The 26,914-nt window shown below is 47.9% G+C and overlaps 4 protein-coding genes and 3 non-coding genes across 7 annotated transcripts in view; 5 read left to right on the forward strand and 2 right to left on the reverse strand.

The window, feature by feature from the left end:
* The window catches only part of LOC122373911, a 92,137-nt gene that overhangs the window by 15,185 nt on the left and 50,038 nt on the right, over positions 1 to 26,914 (reverse strand). The gene's annotated exons all lie outside the window — the stretch shown is intronic.
* Positions 540 to 3,170, reverse strand: LOC122373912 (fibrinogen alpha chain-like). The gene is made up of 2 exons (XM_043352366.1): positions 2,302 to 3,170; positions 540 to 2,088 (listed from the first exon to the last, which is right to left on the reverse strand). The coding sequence occupies exons 1-2, from the start codon at positions 2,563 to 2,565 to the stop codon at positions 1,090 to 1,092; spliced, it is 1,263 nt and encodes a 420-aa protein (XP_043208301.1). The 5' UTR covers positions 2,566 to 3,170; the 3' UTR covers positions 540 to 1,089.
* On the forward strand, positions 5,490 to 8,302 carry LOC122373913 (serpin B6-like). The gene is made up of 3 exons (XM_043352367.1): positions 5,490 to 5,724; positions 6,266 to 6,465; positions 6,989 to 8,302. The coding sequence occupies exons 1-3, from the start codon at positions 5,700 to 5,702 to the stop codon at positions 7,955 to 7,957; spliced, it is 1,194 nt and encodes a 397-aa protein (XP_043208302.1). The 5' UTR covers positions 5,490 to 5,699; the 3' UTR covers positions 7,958 to 8,302.
* On the forward strand, positions 10,097 to 10,169 carry Trnaa-agc. Its single transcript has one exon. It is a non-coding gene; the product is annotated as a tRNA-Ala (tRNA).
* LOC122373914 (intracellular coagulation inhibitor 1-like) lies at positions 11,134 to 12,492 on the forward strand. Its single transcript, XM_043352368.1, has 3 exons — positions 11,134 to 11,351; positions 11,607 to 11,806; positions 11,973 to 12,492. The coding sequence occupies exons 1-3, from the start codon at positions 11,327 to 11,329 to the stop codon at positions 12,276 to 12,278; spliced, it is 531 nt and encodes a 176-aa protein (XP_043208303.1). The 5' UTR covers positions 11,134 to 11,326; the 3' UTR covers positions 12,279 to 12,492.
* On the forward strand, positions 24,446 to 24,518 carry Trnaa-agc. Its single transcript has one exon. It is a non-coding gene; the product is annotated as a tRNA-Ala (tRNA).
* Trnaa-agc lies at positions 26,464 to 26,536 on the forward strand. Its single transcript has one exon. It is a non-coding gene; the product is annotated as a tRNA-Ala (tRNA).

Here is a 26,914-nt window from a genome sequence, read left to right on the forward strand (position 1 = left end):
AACGCTCAAATGAAAGCTTGCAGAATATTCAGGCTGAAAATCGTCTCTTTACCTATAATCTGGATATTTTACCTGCAATATATTTATAACCTGAGGTTTGTTTTAGAAGAATAATGCTATCAATTTAGTCATGAGTGTATGATATTTCCCAGACATATCTAAGCACGAAGGCCAGGGAAACACTAGGATACCGTTAGATTGTGTTTCTATCTCGATCTCTAGCAGCAATCGCCTAAAATAGCGCGTAAGTACTTATCATTCTATGATGTGACAACAAGTGTCGGTGGACATCCCTGTACGAGATATGGTGTAACATTATGTTGAGTTTGAGATCAGAAATCGGCATTTCCTGGAGTGATAGCTATATACGTAAGAGTTATCAGTGACGCGTTTGAAAACTTTGTCGGATTGGATTGATGGGTAGCCCTCTTGTCAAGTATGACGTCAAACGACATGGGGCGTTCCTCGTCAATAGGTAAATCGTCATATCGGTGTTTATGACTTAAATAAAACATTCCCGAGTAACTGTTAACATTTGGTTCAGAAAGAATAGCATATATTTAATTCTATTAAAAAGCATGCCTACTCAGTATAACTTTAACAACTTCACGCACCACCTATGTAGTTGACAGTCGTTTTTACTTACGTACAGTTAATAAATATGTGTTTTACAATACACTTCGAATGTAAAAATTCAAAAACATTAAGTCCTAAAACAACACGAAGAATATAAAAAAGAGGAAACACAATACGTATTCGTTGAAATTATTAGTTTTAAAAAGATACTCGATGCGACGTGATTTTGTGACACAGTACCATGGTGATAACTGTCAATTAGGTACCATCAACCACTTTGCGTGATGAGTGAAGATCGGAGAGGGAGGCAGAAGAAAAAGAGAGGAAGTGAGACAGAGAACAAGACAGGGTCACACAGACACGGGAATATGCTCCCTCTAGTTGCCACACAAACTGCTGTTTGATCTTGACACGAAAAGGATGTCAATTTCAAAGCGGGATTCAGAGTGACTTAACATTTTTAAACATCAGTATACCTAAAGCGTGTGAGCAAAGCACATCCTTCCTTCGTTACTAATCCTTGGCCGTACGGATCATCATCAGCGACTTGACGATCTTCTTTTCTCCCCAGTCGGGCCAGTACATGGCTCTGGGCCGGTACAGCCTCGACTCGTTCGGGGTGCCGTTCAGACTGACGCCCCTGCACCGGAGGTACCACCAGCCACCGCCGAGCAGCAGGGCACAGTTCTTCTCCGTCGAGTCCTGGTCCTTGTCGTAAGTGGAAAACTTGCACTCATAGTGCGTGGCGCTCATGGCGGCGCCGAGACCGCCCAGGGACGACTGGTAGCCGTCCACGGTCAGGGTGAAGCCCTGCTCCTCGGGGGCCAGCCGGAAGGTGTCGTACACGGCGTAGTCCCAGGCGCCGCTCTCGTCCTGCAGGGCGATGCGCAGCGCCTGCTCACCGCCGCCCAGCTGTATGATCTTGCGGATGTTGCGCAGTCCGAGCCAGTGGTTGTCGGAGACGCTGCCGAACGTCCTCAGGTACTCGTTCCAGGAGCGGTTGAAGTTACCGCCGTTCTGGATGGCCAGATCTCTCGCCTGGATCACCGTCCAGCCGTGGCCGTCCTCGGCCATTTCGCAGCGCGCCCAAAACTCCCGGTGACCATCATCCTCGGTGAGGTGTCGCAGTAGACAGACGCCGCTGTCTTGGACACCGGCCGAGCGCACCTGGTCGCACGTCTGAAACCAGCACGGCTCGCCGGCGGCTCTCTCCAGACAGTGGCAGCTGCCGTCGGCACGCAGCCCGGCCGCGCACACGCACGTGTTGTCGTGGCAGACGGCGCCGGCGGTGACGCACTCGGAGAAGTGTGAGCAGAAGTCGCCCAGGTGGCTGCGGCCCATGCGCTCCCAGAACACACTGGAGATGGACGGCAGGTTCAGCTCCGCGTGACCACGCCGACGGCCCAGACGACAAGTAATAGGGCTAGAGGTGATCTGCTCAGATGGGGTCCTGTCGCCATCGTCATCGATGTTTGATGCCAGCTTAATGACGCTGTTTTCAGGATCAACAGCCTGAGGAAGGAAAGCGAAATAGTTGTTAAAAACTGCAAGTCACGGCATTTTTGAATAACGAGAGCCTTGAAACATATGTACTTACGATTATGATAGTTTCGTTACTTATGCAAAACATACAACATTTTTGTTTAATTTGTTTATATGTAAGTGCATAAGGGCTGCGGAAGCAAGTCACCCCAACCCCCAGTCACGTCTGGCGGAATCCAGCACCTCCTTGGTGATGCTGACGCTGAGGCAGTCGTGTCTGGCGAGGCAAGCCTGCTGGCAGGCGCACTCCGAGGCGGCGGTGAACTCGGCCAGAACCATAGAAGAAGGCAGCTGCGAGTGCACCGCTGGCTCGAACACACGCATCTTCATGATGGCGGCATTCACGGGGCCGCCGGTCGTCTGGCAGGAGGCGCGCTGAGAGGCCAGCAGCAACAGGGCGACTCGGCCGGACCAGGCCAGGACCGCGGCCGTCCCGTCTGCGGCCATCACTGCCTGCCGGTGTTGGGCGAAGTTAAAGACAAAGTTACACAGTTTGGAGATCGGCGTCTAAAAAGCCTTAATAATAAATCGATTCAAAGTACATACTTCGAGTCCGCGACAATTACAACTTACCCTCTTTTTATCTGGTTTATGCTTCGCAAAGCAAGTTTATAGAGATTGTCATGAAGAGTTATTACATCGCGCTCTAACGTAGTAACAGATAACTTTTAAGGCAGAAGCTGCCCATTTCTCTTACAATTTGAGGTATTTACTGTCAGCCACACTCAGGTTCTGATTACCCACCTGGATGTATCTGATAATAAATACACTTCACCCGGAGCTCTGGACGATGAAGTCTTAGCCCCAGCACACCCGTCCCTGTGCCCCAGACTGAGGCGAGTGAAGGGAGCGGCACTTCTGCACCTCTGCTGCGATCGCAAAGTAGAAACATTCCACAATGTAGCTAAAAGGTAGAGCTGTGTAATTTATAAGGTGGAATATCCTTCATTGTGTCACATTCTGATATCACCAGAGTCCGATACATATGCATTGTACAAATGACATGCATAGCGTCACATACGAACGTAAGGTCCTATCAGGTGCATTTTTAACAGCTGCCCCGTGTATTTCATTCGTTTGTTGTAATGACGTTATGGCAACGTCGTCTGTCGCAGTCTGTCCGGACAATCGAACTTCCAACGGCCGCCACTTCACTTCAATAATTTACCCAAGCAACGAAGGGGTCTTGAGCCGACCGCACCACACTGGGGTGGGGGTGGGGTGTGTGTGTGGGGGGGGGGGGGGGTGGATATAAGGCCATCGAGCTTACTCCGGAATCGTTCACGATTACGCCAATCAAAATCTCTCAGTAATATGCCAGCTAGCGTATATTTGATGCGTAAGGTATGTAGGACATTCCAAAAGTATCAGCCTGTAAGCTCAAAGTCAATATCTAATCAATATCGCTTTCAATAGTCGACAATCGGGTGCGAGAGCTCAGATTAAGTAGCGGGTTTCCTGCTCATTTGCTTTCGAAGCAGTAGCGGCGGAACATCTTCAATTAAGGGGGGGGGGGCACTGCCGACTTTTGGTCCCATTCTTTCCATGCAACGCCCATAGGGCTAATGTTAAAATACCAAAATCAAAGGGGGCACGGTGCCCCGGTGCCCTCCCTGTTCCGCCGCCTATGTTTCGAAGGTTCCCATCTGAGAAGGGAACGTAGGTATCAGGGCTATATAAAGTCGAATGAATGACAAAACCACCTGTGTTGTTGGCAATGGACGTCCTATCACCAGCATAGATAGGCACCTACTCATCAGTAGCGAAACACGAAGTGAAGACGCTGTGCTTGAAGTCCATGTAACAGCACTTCACACAGCATCAACTGGTCGTTCCAGCCTAATAGGAGATCGCTCGTGAGTCGTGGGCCCGTGACCGTCACGCGAAACGAGCGCTCGCAGCGTCATCTATTTCGCCACCGTGTTCTCCGTGTGGTGGGAGCATCAAACAGCATGTTATATGGGACGAAGAGGTCTGGCTGACCCTTCGAGAATAAAAACGTGTAAATAATTAAGATGTTCAATGCTTTTTTATGAAGAAATAGTATGCCGTGCTCTAGCGACGAACATCTTGATGTATGTAGCTAGAATTTCAAATGACCTTTTCCTCGATAATTAATTGGAAATTCAATAAAAAGCAAATATTATATTGTTTGGCAAGTTTTCGAACCACAGTTCATTATCCAGCCACATAAAACAATTGACAATTGTCAATTGTTGTCAATTGTTTCATGTGGCTTGAGAATGTATGTATGTATGTATGTATGTATTTACCGAATAAGGTCGCTCCACTGGTGCAGGGCTATTCTGCGACCTTCGTCATATACAATGCAATATGAGCACACAATGAACACTTCATAAAAGACACCTAATAAGATCGATCAATACAGTGAACCTAATATGACACAAAATACACGACCGTTGTGTTCAATGGCTGGTTAGGTCATCACGGATAGATGCCTTGATGCTGCGCAGTGACATGTGATCTCTGTCCCTGGCGATCACCATTCGGTTGTACAGGTCGGCAGCCCGGTACACAAATCGGCGTTTCCCGTGATTGTTGCTAGACTTGGGCAGTGTGATATGGCGAGATTGCCTCGTTTGACGGCACACATGCTCATGGTTATGTACAAACCAGGAGCGCATGAATGAACGGTGGTTCGAAAATTTGCCAAACAATATAATATTTGCTGTTTAATGCATTTTCAATTAGGATTATCGAGGACAAGGTCATTTGAAATTCTAACTAAACATTTCAGTTTTATGCACTCATCACTACCAAAAACGTATGCAAGCACGCGAAAAAAATGAACCCAAACGATTATGAGTGTGATTAGAATGTTACGGTAAAAATAAGAAGACCACACGACTGGATATCATGACTGGATTCACATGACTGGATATGTTACATCCTAATCAACAAAAACAATTTGTAAATATTTTTCGGTGTGATGTGTCTTGGCAGCCTACCTACTTGCTGAACGGAGCGAACTGCTGCCGAGAGGCAACAGCTTTCATGGCAGAAGGGAAAACCAACAACACCTACCGAGAACCACGGAACCGCACTGGCTTGATGGCCAGCATGATGTGGTCGACGTCTGGAAACCCCAAAGCACAACAACCGCAACTAATGCACAGTGCACAGCAACCAAAGTCAGTTTAGGACGTATCAGGACAAACGATGGTGATACGATGACATTGGTTCAATAAAGAACTATGGATGCATAAAATGATGACCTACCTACAGCAAAAACCAGCAAGTGCCTTTCACCATGAGATGCCGTGCCAAAGAGGGCTACAAAGTTCAAATCGCGCCACCGAAATGTCAAAAGACAAAACAATTCACGCCACGTTGCCCTGTTACCCTGAGTGCGCCACTGCGGTCTGTCATTTTTCCACGGATCACCGCGCTGCCAGTCGGGGTACAAACGACGTGTCAGTGACTGCTGGCGACATTTGCACACCGCTCCACCTGTCGAGAGGACGCTCTACCGGCGCTGTGAACCTCTCTGAACATCAGCTCGGCGTTCCGGAACCCCTGACTGCTAGTTCAATAGCTCGAAATTGGCGATAAGTGACATCATGTTACCTTCAATTCATAATATCGGTACGTACAAAAGGAAACCAAACATACCTACCAGGATAAACAGGCTAGCCAAAATAAGCATTAGAAACAGGATCATTCTGACTAAACATAGCTTATGAATTTTAAATATAATTCAGCTTGAAAATATGGTGTTGAGTGCTCTCGCGAGGAACATACCTATTGTTATAATATCTCAAATTGAAAATGACCTTTTCCTCGAATATAGAAAGTTTTAATGTCGAAAATGATGTATTTAAATGAATTTTCGCCCACAGGGCATCATCAGACAAGCAATTGGCATCATCATCAGACAATTGCTTGTCTGATGATGCCCTGTGGGCGAAAATTCCCTTAAATACATCATTTTCGACATTTAAATTTTCTATATTCGAGGAAAAGTCATTTTCATTTTAAGATAATTCAACTTGCAATAATTCCGGTTTTCCACATCATGACCCTTTAATTTCAACTATGCCAAACTGCCAAACTAGGACTGTGTCAAACTTCTTTCTTTTTCACGAATTTGAAATAGGTACACCATGATTCGCTTTCTTTTTTTCAGTTCACATTTGGCTCATCGCCCTCCTGGCGTCCACCGGCGGCTGCTACGTCCAGCCCACCGGAGTGTTGAACGGCCTGGACCTGAAGCTGCTAAAGGCGGTGACCAGCGACCTCAGCGCCAACAGGCCCGTGTCGCCGTTCGTCATGTCCACCCTGCTCAGCCAGGTCTGGCTGGGCGCCAGAGGCGTCACCAGGAGCGAGGTAAGGGCGGACAGAGAGGGGGTAATATCGGACGGGGTGGGCAGGGCGCGTGACCACTAGCTGCAACATAGCATTGGTGAGAAAACAGCTAAATAAGTCCACCTAATACCGGTCCCGGTCCCGTAGCTCAGTCGGTAGAGCGTTGGACTCCACGTAGTGAGAGCACGCGTTCCCGGTTACAACAGTCCGGGTTCGAAGCGCGACGGGCGCTTGACGTTTATGGGCCTCCTGGCAGGTATGGTTGCAGTTAGTGGCAGGCCGTAGGCAGGTGACCGGCCGTGTGCAGCTATGTGCGCACGTTAAACTTTGGACTCTAAATTCTGCCACAGAACCGGAATTGCGTGATCGGAGGGTAGAGGGCAGGGTTAACGCAACAAGCTTCGCTTAGCGGGGCTTTGTCCTTGTAAATCCTTCTAATGAAAAAGTTCGGACGAAATTAATTTAGAAAAAAAATAAAATAAATACAGTCCGATCGCTACCTGATACAGCCTTGGCTGCTCACTTGATATCTTTTTCGCTTCAGATGACTCCAGTGCTAGGCGTGAGGCCGAATGCGCCGGATTCGTTCCTGCCTTCCTACAAATCAGCCATCACCTACTTATCGACCACGTCTGCAAACGTCAACACATCAGTCTTCAATGGGATTTATGTGAAGGACGATACCACCGTTAAGCAGTCGTTTGCCGACGACCTGCAGACGTACTATGGAGCTGAGGTGAACAAGTTCTCCACAGCTAAGGAGGCTGCCGACGACATAAACGCCGCCGTAGCACAAACAACCAACAACCTGATCAGAGACCTTGTCTCCGAGGGTGGCTTACAAGGCGTCAAAATGGTACTGGTTAGCGCTCTGTATTTCAAAGCTCTGTGGTTGGACGAATTCCCCGACATGAATACAAAACAAGAAGATTTTCTTACTAACAGTGGAATTAAACAGGTGCCCATGATGAAATTAAAGCAGAAGTACATGAACTATGTAAAGATCGCTGGTAAGTTTGACGCCATTTCGCTCCCATATCGCGACACTGATTACAGCATGGTGATTCTGAGACCCCTGAGTCGGAGCATGTCAGCCGTTCAGACAATGCTAAACTCGCTGGATTCAGTCGATCTCGCTCAGCTCACATCCCAGATGCAGTCGAAAGTATGTGACGTCCATATGCCTCGATTTGAGATGAAGGCTAAGTATGATAACCTGAAAGGCGAGTTCCAATCGATGGGAATGAACAGAGTGTTTTCAAACATGGCCGATCTCAGCGGTATATCCACGACATCTCTCAAGGTTGATCAGATCATTCTGGAAGTGTTCATGAACGTCACTGAAGTGGGAACGGAGGCCGCTGGAGCAGCCGCCATTACCATTGGTGTGACGAGTGTGATAATCCCCCCACCAACAGAGGTAGAGTTCATCCTTGATCGGCCATTCATTGCTGTTGTATGGAATTCCAAACACAAAATGAGTCTGTTTGAGGCTTATGTTGGCAACCCATAATCAAACGGCTTCATTGCTTGTCTGTCAAAGCCAAGAAGTGCGTACAGCGTGTCTACGAAATGTGTGGAAATAGGGACCTTTGTGATGGTCATGGCACTACAGATGTAACTCTCAAGCCCCGAAGCATGATGCACTGCTAGGCTCCTGTTGGGAACGGAAGGTCAGCAAGACAATCCCTGCATTCTGTTACGGTGGCATATCGGAGGAATGTTTTGCTGTGAGTTACGTTGGCGCTCTTAAGCAGAATAAAGTTACACTGCAATGTACGCAAAACATTAGATGTGACCGCTCGTAATTTTGACAAGGTTTAAAAATACACTTAGAAGGAACGTTGAAAGTGTACAATGTATTTCCTGCGTTTTTATTTTTGCATTAGCCAGGCCATCTATTGATATTAAATATTTTACCTACTCTTGCTTTGCCTCCAGACCGAATGTAAAACCTGCCATCGTTGAAAGGGTGTAGAAATAGGTATGTGAATGAATTTGAGGTATACGTAGGTATTTATTGTATTCTAAAAAGTGGCGCCAACTCACCACACTCTCTCTCTCTAAAGGTAATTCTAAGAACACATTCGCAGCTTTAAGTTTGTCAAATCATAAGAAACCAGTAAAACGCCTTTTGGGCGAAGAACGAGCGAGCGAGATAGTGAGCCCTGCGGAAGGGCGAGAGGGTACTTCCAACGGGCTTGTGCAAAGCACCCTTCTAACCGGTCGCTAGCGGTGTGCCAAATTTGAATGCAATCGGCCCAGCCGTTCCTGAGATCTGGAAGCGGCATTCTGCACGTGCGCACGTGCAAACGAGGTCCAAAATGACTTTTGCACGGCACCCTACTAACCGGTCCCCAACCGTGTACCAAATTTGAGCGCAATCGGCCCAGCCGTTCTCGAGATCTGGAAACGCCCCCTGCACGTGCGCACGTGCAGTAGCACCCTAACCGCAACACATGGGAATTCATTGCCTGGTGGGTGCCTACCTGTATGCCAAGTTTCAGCGAAATCGCCCCAGTAATTACCGAATTACTGAAATGGGAACAAATTTGGCACCTCTTCTTTTTGTATTTTGCACGTGCAGTGGGGGTCACTCACATAGATCAAGAGTATCCGACCTTTGGTAGAAGGGGTGCAGCTACCCTATAAAACTTACCGCAAGACAATCGCTCAAGCCGCTGCTGAGATATGGGCCTCTCAAAATCATTACTTTTGCAAAACTGCTTGAAAACCTCGACTTTTCACGTGGCACGTGCCACGACGGTCACTGAGATGCATCAAAAGTAGTCAATTACGGGGTAGAAGGGATGGGGCTACCCAGCAAAAAAGACCGCAGGCCAATCGGTCCAGCGGTTGCTGAGATATAAGGCTCTCAAAAGCGTTACAGTCCGGGCCGGGCCGGGCCGCTCATACTGAGATTTTTCCGTTATATTGAAAAGACTTCGCTTCGCTCGCTGCGCTCGCTCGCTCGTAAAAACTGTCCGTTTTGTAAAGAAATGTCATTGGTAGACGGGTGCAATGTGGTCACAGATGTGACAGGTGACGGCCCTCATGGTTGCGTCAGTCACAGGACACCTGGGCAGGTCCGGGAGTGACGTGTTCCCGTGCCACGGCTCCACCACTATCACGGTGACAGCGTACTTTCAACTGTCACAGCACAAAAGTTTGAAATGTTTGTCGAACTGAGCTTTTGGCACAACACTCATGGGTCACGTACCACCAATGACAAAAATGTAAGCGACACGCAAAACTAGTCGACAGCCTAGCCAATCATTATTCAAAACATCATGCTTAGCATTAATACCCTGCGCTCGACACCCAAGAACTTCTCTCTTGAAAATTGAAAATCAGCAAGGCAAAGCTCCTCACAAGGCCCCCGGTAAAAACACTTCTGAGCAGTAGGTACCTAAACACGAGCCATCTCTGGGGGTGGGCCAGAGTGTGAACCACAGCCGCCGCGCTGTGGGGACCGGAGAGCCTTCATATCGTTTCGACAATGTTATCGGGTGTGGTGGCACCGTCGATTGGCGAGTGGACGGCCGACCGGACCGAGGACGCGCCGAGTGAAAGTGGCCCACTGGGCGTGGTCCCGAACTGGCTGAGGGTGGACCGGACACACCGACAGAGCTCCACACAGACATACACATCGGGGGCTGTAGCTCAAGTGGTAGAGCGCTCGCTTAGCATGTGAGAGGTACGGGGATCGATACCCCGCAGCTCCAGCTTCTTGACCCAGGTTGACCCTGCGGCCGGGCAAGTTTCATGGGCGCACACGGCACTTCAAAGGAACAAAAGGAGACATGAAAGGTACCTAACTAGTAACTACTCTTGGTAAGACACGGAACAAATATAGCAAGAACGTGTTTCGATTATTAAATCGTCATCAGCATGTTATCGGTACAATAAAAACAAGATACAACACACAAACAGTCAAGCTCGTCCCAGTCCAATCATCTCCTTCACAAGGTGATTGGAATGCGACGAGCTTGACTGTTTGTGTGTCATATCTCGCTTTCTTTGTACCGATATCATGCTGATGACGATTTAATAATCGAAACGCGTTCATGCTTTATTTGTTCCGTGCTTTACTACTTGTCTCTACCAATACCGTAACTCCTCCTCTCGGCACCCGTCATGTTTCTCATAGTTCTGGCGGCTAAGCGCCGACGGCGCCGACCCAACACGAGGTCGCACCGCAATGGCGGCCCCAGCCGCGCTCCACCGGAAGGCTCCATGGGCGTCGTCAGGCAAATAACAAGGGGCGGTCGCAGCTGACTAAAACATCATGACATATATAATACCTATATGTTCCATAAATTCAAAGATGTCAATAGTAATCATGAGTAGGGTAGGCAACCGCACTGGATTGGTGGCCAGCAAGATATGGTCGACGTTTGGATATCCCAAAGCCCAACAACTGCAACTACTGCACACTGCACAGTGCATAACAACCATCGTCAGGTTAGGACGCCTCAGGACTGAAACGATGGCGTCGACATTGGTTCAATAAAAAATAAAAATATGGACGCATAAAATAGTGATACAGTAAATAGCCAGCAAGTGCCTTTCCTCAGGTGCCGTGCCAAACAGGGCTACGAAGTTCAAATCGCGCTACCGAAATGTCAAAAGTAAAAACATTTCACGCCATGCTGGCCTGTCACCCTGAGTGCACCACTGTGGTCTGTCATTTTTCCACGGACCACTGTGCAGCCGGTCGGGGTACAAACGACGTGTCAGTGACTGCTGGCGACATTTGCGCACCGCTCCACCTGTCGAGAGGACGCTCTACAGGCGCTGTGAACCTCTCTGAACATCAGCTCGGCGTTCAGGAACCCCTGACTGCTAGTTCAACAGCTCGAAATTGGCGATAAGTGACATCATGTTACCTTCAATTCATAATATCGGTACGTACAAAAATAATAGCATACTGAACTACATGTATACTGTATAGGCTAGCCATACCTAATAAGCATTAACAATAGGGACGTTCCGACAAAATAATTAGTAATTTTAACATAATTTTCTTCGTGGTACCTAATGTTGGTTTTCTACATCCTACTTTGAATTTTCAGCTAGGGCAAAGCAGCATTCTGTGCCTACATCTGTCTCAATTTATTTTCATGAATTAGAATAGACCGTACTCAGTTTTCTTTTTCCAGTTCACATTTGGCTCATCGCCCTCCTGGCGTCCACCGGCGGCTGCTACGTCCAGCCCACCGGAGTGTTGAACGGCCTGGACCTGAAGCTGCTGAAGGCGGTGACCAGCGACCTCAGCACCAACAGGCCCGTGTCGCCGTTCGTCATGTCCACCCTGCTCAGCCAGGTCTGGCTGGGCGCCAGAGGCGTCACCAGGAGCGAGGTAAGGGCGGACAGAGAGAGAGCGCAATATCGGACGGGGTGGGCAGGGTGCGTAGCCACTCGCTGCAACATAACATTGATGAGACAGCTGAATAAGTCCACCTAATAAGGTCTGACCGCTAACTGATACAGCCTTGGCAGCTCACTTGATATCTTTTTCGCTTCAGATGACTCCAGTGCTAGGCGTGAGGCCGAATGCGCCGGATTCGTTCCTGCCTTCCTACAAAGCAGCCATCACCTACTTATCGACCACGTCTGCAAACGTCAACACATCAGTCTTCAATGGGATTTATGTGAAGGACGATACCACCGTTAAGCAGTCGTTTGCCGACAACCTGCAGACGTACTATGGAGCTGAGGTGAACAAGTTCTCCACAGCTAAGGAGGCTGCCGACGACATAAACGCCGCCGTAGCACAAACAACCAACAACCTGATCAGAGACCTTAGTCGTGTTTACATAGGGTTCCCTTAATCTTCCCCTATTTCTCCCCTATTTTCAGATCGAATTTTAGGCATCATAGCGCTCACGTGTAACGCTGCTATGGACGCTATTGTTGTTAGAAGCATACTAAGCATCGTTTATGCTGTAAACAATATAAATTGGGCTTATTTAATACTCGAAATTCAACAATTCATATTTTGAAGTAATTTTATCCTGCCCTTCAATTCCCTCTTTAAGCGACAAATAGGGGAGGATTTGGTAGCGTAGCGCCTTTCCAAAAGCTGCTACGCTACCATATCCAGTGGTTCTCAAACTATCACATCACAAAAGCGGCGTGCTGATTGGCCGGCAGTTCCGAATCGTCCGACTGGTGGTCCCCGACTCGACAAGCGCACGTGCGCCGACTGAGGATTTTTAAGTGGCATTAACGCATAAACGGCAGAAAGTCAAGGCTTGGTCAAGGCGGAAATTCGACAGGTGCGGTGTTCTGATATTGCCGTGGATGTGATTACATCTACTTGAATAATAGCTCAGCCGTTAAACGTATGTTAAATGCCAGATAGTTTTCTGATTTTTCTTGCTTTGAGCTTTCATGTGCTATCACTTTTACCTCAGTGTCTAGTCTGGAAGCTATTTGGGAGAGCCCTAAAGGTAAGTAACAATTGCAAACTGCTTCTAGAATGACTTAGTTGCGCCATATTTGTAGTGAAGCGAGGTAAAGGAGACAGAGGATTCCTTTATAAGGGACATTTAAGAGACAAATAGGGGAAGACAAGATATCTTGGCTCGCTCCGCGTCGCTTTGGCCATAAAAAGATTCGGGAGAAAATTTGGGATCGAATGGTGTTTTCCCGGTGACGATCGGACGTCTAGAAGCTTCGATATTGGCGAAAAACTTGCTGAACTTGCAAAAGTACTTGGTACTTGCTTGGTACTTGCCAAAGTATCGGTACTTGCCAAAGTACTTGGTACTTGTTTGGTATTTTCATAAGCACTCGGTATTTGCCAAAGTACTTGCTACTTGCTTGGTATTTGCATAAGTACTTGGTACTTGATTGGTACTTGTAAAAGTACTTTGTACTTGCTTGGTACTTGCGAAAGTGCTTGGTACTCGCAAATGTACTTGGTACTGCACTTTTGTATGTTTCGACTACCTGGTCTGTTTTTTGTATGTTTTGAACGTTGTATGTTACGACTTCCATGTATGCTTTGATAAGTGTACGCTGCGGTCTTGTATGCGCTAGACTGCGGTTGTACCGCTAGGTGGCAGCAGCCACCGGTCCGGCCGCCCCAACTGCGGTCCAGGTGGCAGCAGCTGCCGGCAGACTCGGCAGTTTTTCCCGTCGTCGGGCGGTCGGCGGCGAATCTCCGCAACGGAGGGACCGCCACCGAGTTTGTCACGTGAATCAGCCGCATTCCTGTGAGGCGCGCAATGTTGAAGAGATATGTGTGCACGCAGCTATCTCGCAAGCCCTAAGAGAAAAAGCTCGCTGCAAAAACTGAGCGTTTCAAAAAACCCGCACTGAGCGTTTCAAAAAACCCGAAATCCTACTCAAATGAATAATTAAACAAGATATCTTGGCTCGCTCCGCGTCGCTTTGGCCATAAAAAGATTCGGGAGAAAATTTGGGATCGAATGGTGTTTTTCCGGTGACGATCGGACGTCTAGAAGCTTCGATATTGGCGAAAAACTTGCTGAACTTGCAAAAGTACTTGGTACTTGCTTGGTACTTGCCAAAGTACTCGGTACTTGCCAAAGTACTTGGTACTTGCTTGGTATTTGCATAAGTACTCGGTATTTGCCAAAGTACTTGGTACTTGCTTGGTATTTCCATAAGTACTTGGTACTTGCTTGGTACTTGTAAAAGTACTTGGTACTTGCTTGGTACTTGCGAAAGTACTTGGTACTTGCACTCGCCCCCCCCGTTCCCCCGACTCTACTCCCACACCTACCCCCTCGGGATAATTCCGGGTTCGTCGGGTAGGAAAGCTTGCCACTCTACTCCCCCCCCCCCCACACACACACACAGAGCCATTTGGTATCGATCGGTGTTTATCCCGTGTCAATCGGTCGTCAATAAGCCGAGATATGCACGGCGAATTATTTCAATCGGCGTCGATCAGAATCTTCAGAACGGAGGGACCCACACTCATTTCTGGCCGTATCTCACTTTTCCGAGATGTACGTCAAACTACGTATTTAAAACTACATATTCTACAGCCGAATCTTCAAACTGGGGATACCTCAGACCGTGGGAACGACTCGGCTCAGCACTGCCGCACGCGCATTCAGCGGCGGCTTGTCGATTTTTCGAGTGTCGGCTGCCGATCTCCCGAGAGCCGGCCACCTGTCAGCCGCCGCTCGGCTCTGTGTTAAGCATATGGGGACGGCGAATTTCTCCCGGAGGGAAGCACCTCGCTCACAAAAGCACGTGAATCAGCCGCATTCCTGTGAGGCGCGCAATGTTGAAGAGATATGTGTGCACGCAGCTATCTCGCAAGCCCTAAGAGAAAAAGCTCGCTGCAAAAACTCAACGTTTCAAAAAACCCGCAATCCTACTCAAATGAATAACTAAACAAGATATCTTGGCTCGCTCCGCGTCGCTTTGGCCATAAAAAGATTCGGGAGAAAATTTGGGATCGAATGGTGTTTTCCCGGTGACGATCGGACGTCTAGAAGCTTCGATATTGGCGAAAAACTTGCTGAACTTGCAAAAGTACTTGGTACTTGCTTGGTACTTGCCAAAGTATCGGTACTTGCCAAAGTACTTGGTACTTGTTTGGTATTTTCATAAGCACTCGGTATTTGCCAAAGTACTTGGTACTTGCTTGGTATTTGCATAAGTACTTGGTACTTGATTGGTACTTGTAAAAGTACTTTGTACTTGCTTGGTACTTGCGAAAGTGCTTGGTACTCGCAAATGTACTTGGTACTGCACTTTTGTATGTTTCGACTACCTGGTCTGTTTTGTATGTTTTGAACGTTGTATGTTACGACTTCCATGTATGCTTTGATAAGTGTACGCTGCGGTCTTGTATGCGCTAGACTGCGGTTGTACCGCTAGGTGGCAGCAGCCACCGGTCCGGCCGCCCCAACTGCGGTCCAGGTGGCAGCAGCTGCCGGCAGACTCGGCAGTTTTTCCCGTCGTCGGGCGGTCGGCGGCGAATCTCCGCAACGGAGGGACCGCCACCGAGTTTGTCACGTGAATCAGCCGCATTCCTGTGAGGCGCGCAATGTTGAAGAGATATGTGTGCACGCAGCTATCTCGCAAGCCCTAAGAGAAAAAGCTCGCTGCAAAAACTCAGCGTTTCAAAAAACCCGAAATCCTACTCAAATGAATAACTAAACAAGATATCTTGGCTCGCTCCGCGTCGCTTTGACCATAAAAAGATTCGGGAGAAAATTTGGGATCGAATGGTGTTTTTCCGGTGACGATCGGACGTCTAGAAGCTTCGATATTGGCGAAAAACTTGCTGAACTTGCAAAAGTACTTGGTACTTGCCAAAGTACTCGGTACTTGCCAAAGTACTTGGTACTTGCTTGGTATTTGCATAAGTACTCGGTATTTGCCAAAGTACTTGGTACTTGCTTGGTATTTGCATAAGTACTTGGTACTTGCTTGGTACTTGTAAAAGTACTTGGTACTTGCGAAAGTACTTGGTACTTGCTTGGTACTTGTACTCGCCCCCCCCCCCCCTTGTTCCCCCGACTCTACTCCCACCCCTACACCCTCGGGATAATTCCGGGTTCGTCGGGTAGAAAAACTTGCCACTCTATCCCCCCCCCCCCCCAGAGCCATTTGGTATCGATCGGTGTTTGTCCCGTGTCAATCGGTCGTCAATAAGCCGAGATATGCACGGCGACTTATTTCAATCGGCGCCGATCATAATCTTCAGGACGGAGGTACATACCCACACTCATTTCTGGCCGTATCTCACTTTTCCGAGATCTACGTCAAACTACGTATTTAAAACTACAATTCTACAGCCGAATCTTCCAACTGGGGGTACCTCACTCACAATCGCACGTGATTCAGCCGCATTCCTGTGTGGCGCGCAATGCTGAAGAGATATGTGTTTCCGCGGGTATCTCGCAGGCCCTAACAGGAAAAGCTCGCTGCAAAAACTCAGCGCTTCAAAAAACCCGCAATCCTACTCAAATGGATATTTAAACGCATTCCTGTGTGGCGCGCAATGCTGAAGAGATATGTGTTTCCGCGGGTATCTCGCAGGCCCTAACAGGAAAAGCTCGCTGCAAAAACTCAGCGCTTCAAAAAACCCGCAATCCTACTCAAATGGATATTTAAATAAATTGTGCAAAAAAAAGAGAACAGATAGCCTAAACTTAGCTCCTCGAGGAAAATCATACAATCAGGATAAATGATAGCCTTAACTTAGCTCCTCGAGGAAAATCATACAATCAGGAACAGGTAGCCCTAACTTAGCTCTTCGATGAAAATCATACAATCAGCTGGCCTATGCGGCTGTAACTGCCTTTTCCACCATCTACAAAGCAGAAACTGATGAACTTCACATAATTAAACATGAAAGAAAAACACATCCCTTAACTTAGCTCCTCGAGGAAAATCATACAATCAGGAACAGGTAGCCCTAACTTAGCTCTTCGATGAAAATCATACAATCAGCTGGCCTCTGCGGCTGTAACTGCCTTTTCCACCATCTACAAAGCAGAAACTGATGAACTACACATAATTAAACATGAAAGAAAAACACATCCTTCTAAGCTTGAAAAATGACATCACACATTGATACTTACCATACTTTTTACACAAAACATTTATGACTTTCACCCGACCACCCGCTGGGCCCGACGGGCTAGGTTAGGTAGGTACCACGGGAAAGCTATTGATCATGTTAGGAGAGAAGGGTTCAGTTTTTGCATGTCTGCTGACAGCACATCTGTTGTTTGTTTTATTCCCTTGATAATTATTATTATGTTAACAAATGTGTGAATGTTTGCTGTTTTGGAACAGATTTAGGGCCACAGGATCAGAAGGCGAATTTCACCGGCTTTCTAAATTCCGCATGTTTCACCATATTTTATCAGCTGTTCTAAGAAAATAAATTGCAAGATTGAAATCCATTTATCATTATTATTACAAATTTGTGAAACTTTTTACTTTGCTGTTTTCGAACAGATTCAGAGCCCGGGGTTTAGAAGGCAACTTCCACCGGCTTTCCAAGTTCCACAATTTTCACCGTATTTTATCAGCTTTTTTAACAAAATGAATTGCAGAATAAATACACGCCAAAACTTAACTTGTCCTTTGCATTGATGGAGGCAACATATTCCATGAAAAGCAGCATGGGTGCGCCACGAAAGCCGCGCCATTTCCATTCCGTAGTAAATAAGCATTTACGCACCAAAACCACCTTCCAGAATCATCCCAGTAATTAACAGCAGTTCTCAATGTCAATCAGCGATCATAGGTAATCCGTAACACCCTTCAAATTCAAAATGTCTATCTAAATCACTATGGCGCATCCGCCATCCAGCTCACCCGCGTCAAACACAACGGCCGATTTAGTGTTGAATATTAGGTGCATTGTAAAAAAATATTTGAAGTTTATAAGTACTTTGTTTAAACAGAAACACTAACCATATTTTTCTACTTTTTTAGAGCCAAACTCTGTCTTACTTCCAATCCCTCTTTCGTATTGTGGTGCGTAACTTGAACTATAGTGACGACGGTATGCTCTCGGCAGCGGGAGCAAACATTTGTCGAGCCCGGTTGTGACCGAAATCTTGCGATTAGAGATTTTCGTGTCCTACTTGCCAAACGTTTTACCTATTATTTGTTTTTTTTTTTATCGTACCTCGATTAATTCCACACTCTGTCGGCCCCAGCAAACCTGTATTGCTGGCGGGCCCGGGTTCGCCCGGTCCTGAAATATTGCCAATCGACGCGGCCGGCTGTGATTGACGGCTCAGGCGCAGATGAAGTGAACATTTGTCGAACCCGGTCGCCACCGTATGCGTTTGATTGAAGATCTTCGCGTCCTACTTTAATATCGTTGGACCTTTTACTTGTAGCGTGTTTGTCATGCGTCTCTTGTTCAATGCCACCCTCTGTCGGCCCCAACTAACCTGGATTTTTGGCGACTCCGGGCTCGCCCGGTGACGAAAACCGGCCGATCCAGTACGGGCAGACGCCGGCCGGCGGCGAGAGCAGACGGGCCGTCACGGAAGGTGCAGACGGGATGGGATCGGCTTAAAACACTCGTGCATCTCGGCGGCAGCGTGTATTGAGAACAAAGAGACGATTTCATTATTTATTCAATGTATTACGCATATCACATGAGCATGCCCATAGCACACGCTGCCGCCGGCCGTTATATTTTTCCCAGCCGTCGGCCTGCCGCTGGCCGGCGAGATCTTCGCGACGGAGGAACAGCGATCGACTAAGTCACGTGAATCAGCCGCATTCCTGTGAGGCGCGCAATGTTGAAGAGATATGTGTGCACGCAGCTATCTCGCAAGCCCTAAGAGAAAAAGCTCGCTGCAAAAACTGAGCACTTCAAAAAACCCGAAATCCTACTCAAATGGATATTTAAACAAGATATCTTGGCTCGCTCCGCGTCGCTTTGGCCATAAAAAGATTCGGGAGAAAATTTGGGATCGAATGGTGTTTTTCCGGTGACGATCGGACGTCTAGAAGCTTCGATATTGGCGAAAAACTTGAACTTGCAAAAGTACTTGGTACTTGCTTGGTACTTGCCAAAGTACTCGGTACTTGCCAAAGTACTTGGTACTTGCTTGGTATTTGCATAAGTACTCGGTATTTGCCAAAGTACTTGGTACTTGCTTGGTATTTGCATAAGTACTTGGTACTTGCTTGGTACTTGTAAAAGTACTTGGTACTTGCTTGGTACTTGCGAAAGTGCTTGGTATTCGCAAATGTACTTGGTACTGCACTTTTGTATGTTTCGACTACCTGGTCTGTTTTGTATGTTTTGAACGTTGTATGTTACGACTTCCATGTATGCTTTGATAAGTGTACGCTGCGGTCTTGTATGCGCCAGACTGCGGTTGTACCGCTAGGTGGCAGCAGCCACCGGTCCGGCCGCCCCAACTGCGGTCCAGGTGGCAGCAGCTGCCGGCAGACTCGGCAGTTTTTCCCGTCGTCGGGCGGTCGGCGGCGAATCTCCGCAACGGAGGGACCGCCACCGAGTTTGTCACGTGAATCAGCCGCATTCCTGTGAGGCGCGCAATGTTGAAGAGATATGTGTGCACGCAGCTATCTCGCAAGCCCTAAGAGAAAAAGCTCGCTGCAAAAACTGAGCGTTTCAAAAAACCCGCAATCCTACTCAAATGGATATTTAAACAAGATATCTTGGCTCGCTCCGCGTCGCTTTGGCCATAAAAAGATTCGGGAGAAAATTTGGGATCGAATGGTGTTTTCCCGGTGACGATCGGACGTCTAGAAGCTTCGATATTGGCGAAAAACTTGCTGAACTTGCAAAAGTACTTGGTACTTGCTTGGTACTTGCCAAAGTATCGGTACTTGCCAAAGTACTTGGTACTTGTTTGGTATTTTCATAAGCACTCGGTATTTGCCAAAGTACTTGCTACTTGCTTGGTATTTGCATAAGTACTTGGTACTTGATTGGTACTTGTAAAAGTACTTTGTACTTGCTTGGTACTTGCGAAAGTGCTTGGTACTCGCAAATGTACTTGGTACTGCACTTTTGTATGTTTCGACTACCTGGTCTGTTTTTTGTATGTTTTGAACGTTGTATGTTACGACTTCCATGTATGCTTTGATAAGTGTACGCTGCGGTCTTGTATGCGCTAGACTGCGGTTGTACCGCTAGGTGGCAGCAGCCACCGGTCCGGCCGCCCCAACTGCGGTCCAGGTGGCAGCAGCTGCCGGCAGACTCGGCAGTTTTTCCCGTCGTCGGGCGGTCGGCGGCGAATCTCCGCAACGGAGGGACCGCCACCGAGTTTGTCACGTGAATCAGCCGCATTCCTGTGAGGCGCGCAATGTTGAAGAGATATGTGTGCACGCAGCTATCTCGCAAGCCCTAAGAGAAAAAGCTCGCTGCAAAAACTCAGCGTTTCAAAAAACCCGAAATCCTACTCAAATGGATATTTAAACAAGATATCTTGGCTCGCTCCGCGTCGCTTTGGCCATAAAAAGATTCGGGAGAAAATTTGGGATCGAATGGTGTTTTCCCGGTGACGATCGGACGTCTAGAAGCTTCGATATTGGCGAAAAACTTGCTGAACTTGCAAAAGTACTTGGTACTTGCTTGGTACTTGCCAAAGTATCGGTACTTGCCAAAGTACTTGGTACTTGTTTGGTATTTTCATAAGCACTCGGTATTTGCCAAAGTACTTGCTACTTGCTTGGTATTTGCATAAGTACTTGGTACTTGATTGGTACTTGTAAAAGTACTTTGTACTTGCTTGGTACTTGCGAAAGTGCTTGGTACTCGCAAATGTACTTGGTACTGCACTTTTGTATGTTTCGACTACCTGGTCTGTTTTTTGTATGTTTTGAACGTTGTATGTTACGACTTCCATGTATGCTTTGATAAGTGTACGCTGCGGTCTTGTATGCGCTAGACTGCGGTTGTACCGCTAGGTGGCAGCAGCCACCGGTCCGGCCGCCCCAACTGCGGTCCAGGTGGCAGCAGCTGCCGGCAGACTCGGCAGTTTTTCCCGTCGTCGGGCGGTCGGCGGCGAATCTCCGCAACGGAGGGACCGCCACCGAGTTTGTCACGTGAATCAGCCGCATTCCTGTGAGGCGCGCAATGTTGAAGAGATATGTGTGCACGCAGCTATCTCGCAAGCCCTAAGAGAAAAAGCTCGCTGCAAAAACTCAGCGTTTCAAAAAAGCCGAAATCCTACTCAAATGGATATTTAAACAAGATATCTTGGCTCGCTCCGCGTCGCTTTGACCATAAAAAGATTCGGGAGAAAATTTGGGATCGAATGGTGTTTTTCCGGTGACGATCGGACGTCTAGAAGCTTCGATATTGGCGAAAAACTTGCTGAACTTGCAAAAGTACTTGGTACTTGCCAAAGTACTCGGTACTTGCCAAAGTACTTGGTACTTGCTTGGTATTTGCATAAGTACTCGGTATTTGCCAAAGTACTTGGTACTTGCTTGGTATTTGCATAAGTACTTGGTACTTGCTTGGTACTTGTAAAAGTACTTGGTACTTGCGAAAGTACTTGGTACTTGCTTGGTACTTGTACTCGCCCCCCCCCCCCTTGTTCCCCCGACTCTACTCCCACCCCTACACCCTCGGGATAATTCCGGGTTCGTCGGGTAGAAAAACTTGCCACTCTATCCCCCCCCCCCCCCAGAGCCATTTGGTATCGATCGGTGTTTGTCCCGTGTCAATCGGTCGTCAATAAGCCGAGATATGCACGGCGACTTATTTCAATCGGCGCCGATCATAATCTTCAGGACGGAGGTACATACCCACACTCATTTCTGGCCGTATCTCACTTTTCCGAGATCTACGTCAAACTACGTATTTAAAACTACAATTCTACAGCCGAATCTTCCAACTGGGGGTACCTCACTCACAATCGCACGTGATTCAGCCGCATTCCTGTGAGGCGCGCAATGTTGAAGAGATATGTGTGCACGCAGATATCTCGCAAGCCCTAAGAGAAAAAGCTCGCTGCAAAAACTGAGCGTTTCAAAAAAGCCGCAATCCTACTCAAATGAATAACTAAATTAAGGGAACCCTATGTAAACACGGTTAAGGTCTCCGAGGGTGGCTTACAAGGCGTCAAAATGGTACTGGTTAGCGCTCTGTATTTCAAAGCTCTGTGGTTAGACCAATTTCCCGACATGAACACAAAACAAGAAGATTTTCTTACAAACAGTGGAATTAAACAGGTGCCCATGATGAAATTAAAGCAGAAGTACATGAACTATGTAAAGATCGCTGGTAAGTTTGACGCCATTTCGCTCCCATATCGCGACACTGATTACAGCATGGTGATTCTGAGACCCCTGAGTCGGAGCATGTCAGCCGTTCAGACAATGCTAAACTCGCTGGATTCAGTCGATCTCGCTCAGCTCACATCCCAGATGCAGTCGAAAGTATGTGACGTCCATATGCCTCGATTTGAGATGAAGGCTAAGTATGATAACCTGAAAGGCGACTTCCAATCGATGGGTATGAACAGAGTGTTTTCAAACGTGGCCGATCTCAGCGGTATATCCACGACATCTCTCAAGGTTGATAAGATCATTCTGGAAGTGTTCATGAACGTCACTGAAGTGGGAACGGAGGCCGCCGGAGCAGGCGCCATTACCATTGTTGTGACAAGTGTTCCCCCACCAACAGAGGTGCAGTTTATCCTCGATCGGCCATTCGTTGCTGTTGTATGGAATTCCAAACACAAAATGAGCCTGTTTGAGGCTTATGTTGGCAACCCATAATCAAACGGCTTCATTGCTTGTCTGTCAAGGCCAAAAAATGCGTACAGCGTGTCTACGAAATGTGTGGAAATAGGCACCTTTGTGATGGTCATTGGCACGTAGATGTAACTCTCAAGCCCCGGAGCATGATGCACTGCTAGGCTCCTGTTGGGAACGGAAGGTCAGCAAGACAATCCCTGCATTCTGTTACGGTGGCATATCGGAGGAATGTTTTGCTGTGAGTTACGTTGGCGCTCTTAAGCAGAATAAAGTTACACTGCAATGTATGCAAAACATTAGATGTGACCGCTCGTAATTTTGTCAAGGGTTTCAAAATACACTTCGAAGGAACGTTGAAAATGTACAATGTATTTCCTGCGTTTTTATTTTTGCATCAGCCAGACCATCTATTGGTAGTAATTATTAAATATTTTACCTACTCTTGCTTTCCCTCCAGACCGAATGTAAAACGTGCCATCGTTGAAAGGGTGTAGAAATAGGTATGTGAATGATTTTGAGGTATGCGTAGGTATTTATTGTATTCTAAGAAGTGGCGCCAATTCACCACGCTCTCTCTAAAGGTAATTCTAAGAACACATTCGCAGCTTTAAGTTTGTGAAATCATAAGAAAAAAAAACTGTCCGTTTTGTAAAAAAAGTCATTGGCAGTTGACGGGTAGACAGGTGCAGTGTGGTCAGAGGTGTGACAGGTGACGGCCCTCATGGTTGCGTCAGTCCCAGGACACCTGGGCAGGTCCGGGAGTGACGTGTCAGCTGTCAGGGCCCCACCACTATCACCGTGACAGCGTACCTACTTTCAACTGTCACAGGCCTAAAGTTTGAAATGTTTATCCAACTGAACTTTTGGCACAACACTCATGGGTCACGTACCACAAATGACAAAAATGTAAACGAGACACAAAACTAGTCGACAGCCTAGCCAATCATTATTCAAAACATCCTGCTTAGCATTAATACCCTGCGCTCGACTCCCAAGAACTTCTCTCTTGAAAAATGTAAATAAGCAAGGCAAGGGTCCCTACAAAGCCCCCGGCAAAAACACTTTTGAAGAAAGGCGGATTGATGTGCCCGACTATAATTATAAACATACATATACATGAAATCGAGTGATTATATCGCGTATTGATAAGAGCGATTTGATAATTTTCCCTCTTGTTTTCGAAAACATTATGACAGCTAAGGCTAGAAAATGCAAATTAGCAAATACGAGCCATCTCTGGGGGAGGATCAGAGTGTGAACCACAACCGCCGGCCCACGCTGTGGATTTTTTGTTTTGTTTTGTTGGGTTAGGCCCTTTCGGTCGACAAGACCATTGCAGAGCCGGAAGGATGATAGGATTTAGGGGGAGACATTGGTCTGGGCAGGCACCCTAGCGAGTCGCCGGGGCTGAGCCCGTCCAGAGGACAGGCCACCCAGCCCCAAGGCACTCACTGCACCCGGCCACGGGGTGCGCTCCCTCAGGAGCAGCGGTGCCACTCCAAGGGAGCAGCCCGCATGAGATAAAGTTGCCTGTCCAGCCCGGAGGGGGGTTGCGGCGTGGAGGAGAAGGATTTCAGTATCCTGAGGATAGAAGCATGGAAAGGTGACGCTGTGGAGACCGGAGAGCCTTTATATCGTTCCGACAATGTTATCGGGTGTGGTGGCACCGTCGACTGGCGAGTGGGCGGCCGAGGACGCGCCAGGTGAAAGTGACCCACTGGGCGTGGTCCCGAACTGGCTGAGGGTGGACCGGACACACCGACAGAGCTCCACACAGACATACACATCGGGGGCTGTAGCTCAAGTGGTAGAGCGCTCGCTTAGCATGTGAGAGGTACGGGGATCGATACCCCGCAGCTCCAACTTCTTGACCCAGATCGATCCCTATTTGTCTACCAATAGCGGCCAAGGAAAGGGTCAACCCGGTCGATCCCTATTTGTCTAGCAATAGCGGCCAAGGAAAGGGTCCATGGAACAGGTTATACTCAGCACCATAGACCACTATATACATATCACCAATGTCATATCGCCAGACTTCACCAGCGAATAACGGCATCACCTTGAGAGACAGCCACTCGCCTCGGCGATTCGCCATACGTCTCAGGTTTCCAGCGACCGGTCGCTGACCCGGCGTCAGGTCGCGCAGCAAAGGCGGCCCCAGGCGAACGCCACCGGGAGGCAAACACATCGCCAGTAGCATAACGAGGGTTGACTGCGGACGCCCGTGACACACCCCTATGAAAGCACTTCAAATATCTAAAAGGTGACCAGCTGGTACGCTAGCGAGGAATGCCTACACGAGACAATGTGAAACGATACAATGTGAACTGGGCGAAGCACCTCCACAAATTATACGGAATTCGCGACAACAACCCCTCCACCGGGAACCACCACGCAGTGGCGTGAGAACTTCTTCCAGACTGGGGGGGGGGGGGGGGGGGCTGAACCATAATAGAGATCAACCTAGGGTACATACCCCCAAATCTAGTTTTCTCACCGCCGTTTTAGGCCACTTATTTTTCAGACCTTGGCCTTTTCAACGAAAAAAAACAACGAAAATATCTGCAAAAAAGTGAGGTATTCTGTCTCAGCTGAGTGAAGAAACTACCGTTTTGGCAGCCTGGAATACAGGTTTTAATCTGCCAAATGAGTTGCCGAGACAGTGAAAGAGGTGAATTTTTCACTTACATGCTTTCTTTCGTTATGTTGTGACCCACGACCCCTAATTTGGGGAGGACAAGCTGCCCAACGGTTCATGGCCTCATGAAAAGTTTAGGGGCACCACCCCCACGGCCGCAGAGTTGTGGGGGCAAGCTTCCCCCACTGCCCCTCCCACGGTTCCCGCGCCTATGTATGAATATACGACATTATGTTGGTGGATTTCCGATTTCGATTCCTCCAGCTGGGGGGGGGGGGGGGGGGCTCAAAATTATTTAAACCTCCATATTTTGATTCCAAAAGTCTAGTTTGCCAAACTGACATGGGAGCAAGTGATAGGTATGTGGCGCATTAAAGCGATGTGAGAAACATTTGCCCCTCCTCTTTTCCACATGACGGATGCAGTCTAGGAATGCACCTATACCTAACATTAAAGGGACACTCCCACCTTAACATTAGTTTTGAGTTGAGATAGCCAAATTGGTGGCCATGGCCTGCAAATACCGGTTTGGGCACTCACAACATCGAAAAATGCTTTAATTCGAAGATATGGAATTTCAAACTTGCAGTTTTCGGATTCTAAGGGGCTAATGCATTGGAATGCCCCCTTAGAATTTGTGACGTCAGCGGAGATCTAACGATTTTTAAATCTTAGACTAAAACCATCGTTAACACGTGGTGGTATACGCTGCTTTGCGCGCAACGTCTGCCGCACTTTAAGGCTGCCAAATTATTGCTTCCAAATAAAGTCGCTAGTAACAGGGGAGATCCCAAAAAGTAAACAAAAGTAAAAGCCTAATATCTTGAAAACCAGTGAATATTTTTCGGTGAAATTTGGTAGATATTCGTTTTCGCTCTTTCTGAACCAAGGGACATCACTTTTATGCCAATTCATTAACTTTTTTGAAGGTGGGAGGGTCCCTTTAAACAGGAGCAGTTTCCAGTCGCATTAGACAGTGTGGACTGTGGACACTCTTCCTTCCACCCTGACAATAATGTCGGGAGTGGTCACACCACCGCGTCGATTGGCGAGTAGACGGCCGACCGGACCGAGGACGCGCCAAGTGAAAGTGACCACTGGGCGTGGTCCCGAACTGGCTGAGGGTGGACCGGACACACCGACAGAGCTCCACACAATCATACACAACGGGGGCTGTAGCTCAAGTGGTAGAGCGCTCGCTTAGCATGTGAGAGGTACGGGGATCGATACCCCGCAGCTCCAGCTTCTTGATCCAGGCTGACCCTTATTGGCCTACTGGTAGCAGCTGGAGAGCAGGTTTAAGCATCACGGGAGCGTATCCCACTCAGCGCAAAATTCAAACTCAACACCAAATTCACAATCTATAGCGACGAAATCATGTGGAAGATAACTGTCCGCCTTGGCCACCCGTGCTTATTCTCATATTTCCGGCGGCCGCTTACCGCAGCGACCCAATACGAGGTCGCGCGGCAAAGGCGGCCCCAGGCAAGCCGCGCCGGGAGGTGGCATGGGCGTCATATTGTGAGTGCGGCTGCGCATAAAAGTAGACGGTCGCAGCCACCTACCAACGAAGTCATGGCATTATGCTATAATCAAGGATGTTAAAGGGACCCTCCCACC

Source organism: Amphibalanus amphitrite, unplaced genomic scaffold (genome assembly GCF_019059575.1).
Source record: "Amphibalanus amphitrite isolate SeventyFive unplaced genomic scaffold, NRLGWU_Aamphi_draft 001571F_arrow, whole genome shotgun sequence".
Taxonomy (NCBI): domain Eukaryota; kingdom Metazoa; phylum Arthropoda; class Thecostraca; order Balanomorpha; family Balanidae; genus Amphibalanus; species Amphibalanus amphitrite.

What these genes read in the sequence shown, in the direction of transcription:
- LOC122373912 (XM_043352366.1), bottom strand. Translation starts at nt 2,565, where the DNA reads ATGGCCGCAGACGGGACGGCCGCGGTCCTGGCCTGGTCCGGCCGAGTC. An exon ending in GCGTCAGCATCACCAAGGAG is followed by an intron (nt 2,089 to 2,301) that starts GTGCTGGATTCC and finishes TTCCTTCCTCAG; the next exon opens with GCTGTTGATCCTGAAAACAG.
- LOC122373913 (XM_043352367.1), top strand. Translation starts at nt 5,700, where the DNA reads ATGTTACCTTCAATTCATAATATCG. An exon ending in ACCTTCAATTCATAATATCG is followed by an intron (nt 5,725 to 6,265) that starts GTACGTACAAAA and finishes TCTTTTTTTCAG; the next exon opens with TTCACATTTGGCTCATCGCC. An exon ending in GAGGCGTCACCAGGAGCGAG is followed by an intron (nt 6,466 to 6,988) that starts GTAAGGGCGGAC and finishes TTTTCGCTTCAG; the next exon opens with ATGACTCCAGTGCTAGGCGT.
- LOC122373914 (XM_043352368.1), top strand. Translation starts at nt 11,327, where the DNA reads ATGTTACCTTCAATTCATAATATCG. An exon ending in ACCTTCAATTCATAATATCG is followed by an intron (nt 11,352 to 11,606) that starts GTACGTACAAAA and finishes TTCTTTTTCCAG; the next exon opens with TTCACATTTGGCTCATCGCC. An exon ending in GAGGCGTCACCAGGAGCGAG is followed by an intron (nt 11,807 to 11,972) that starts GTAAGGGCGGAC and finishes TTTTCGCTTCAG; the next exon opens with ATGACTCCAGTGCTAGGCGT.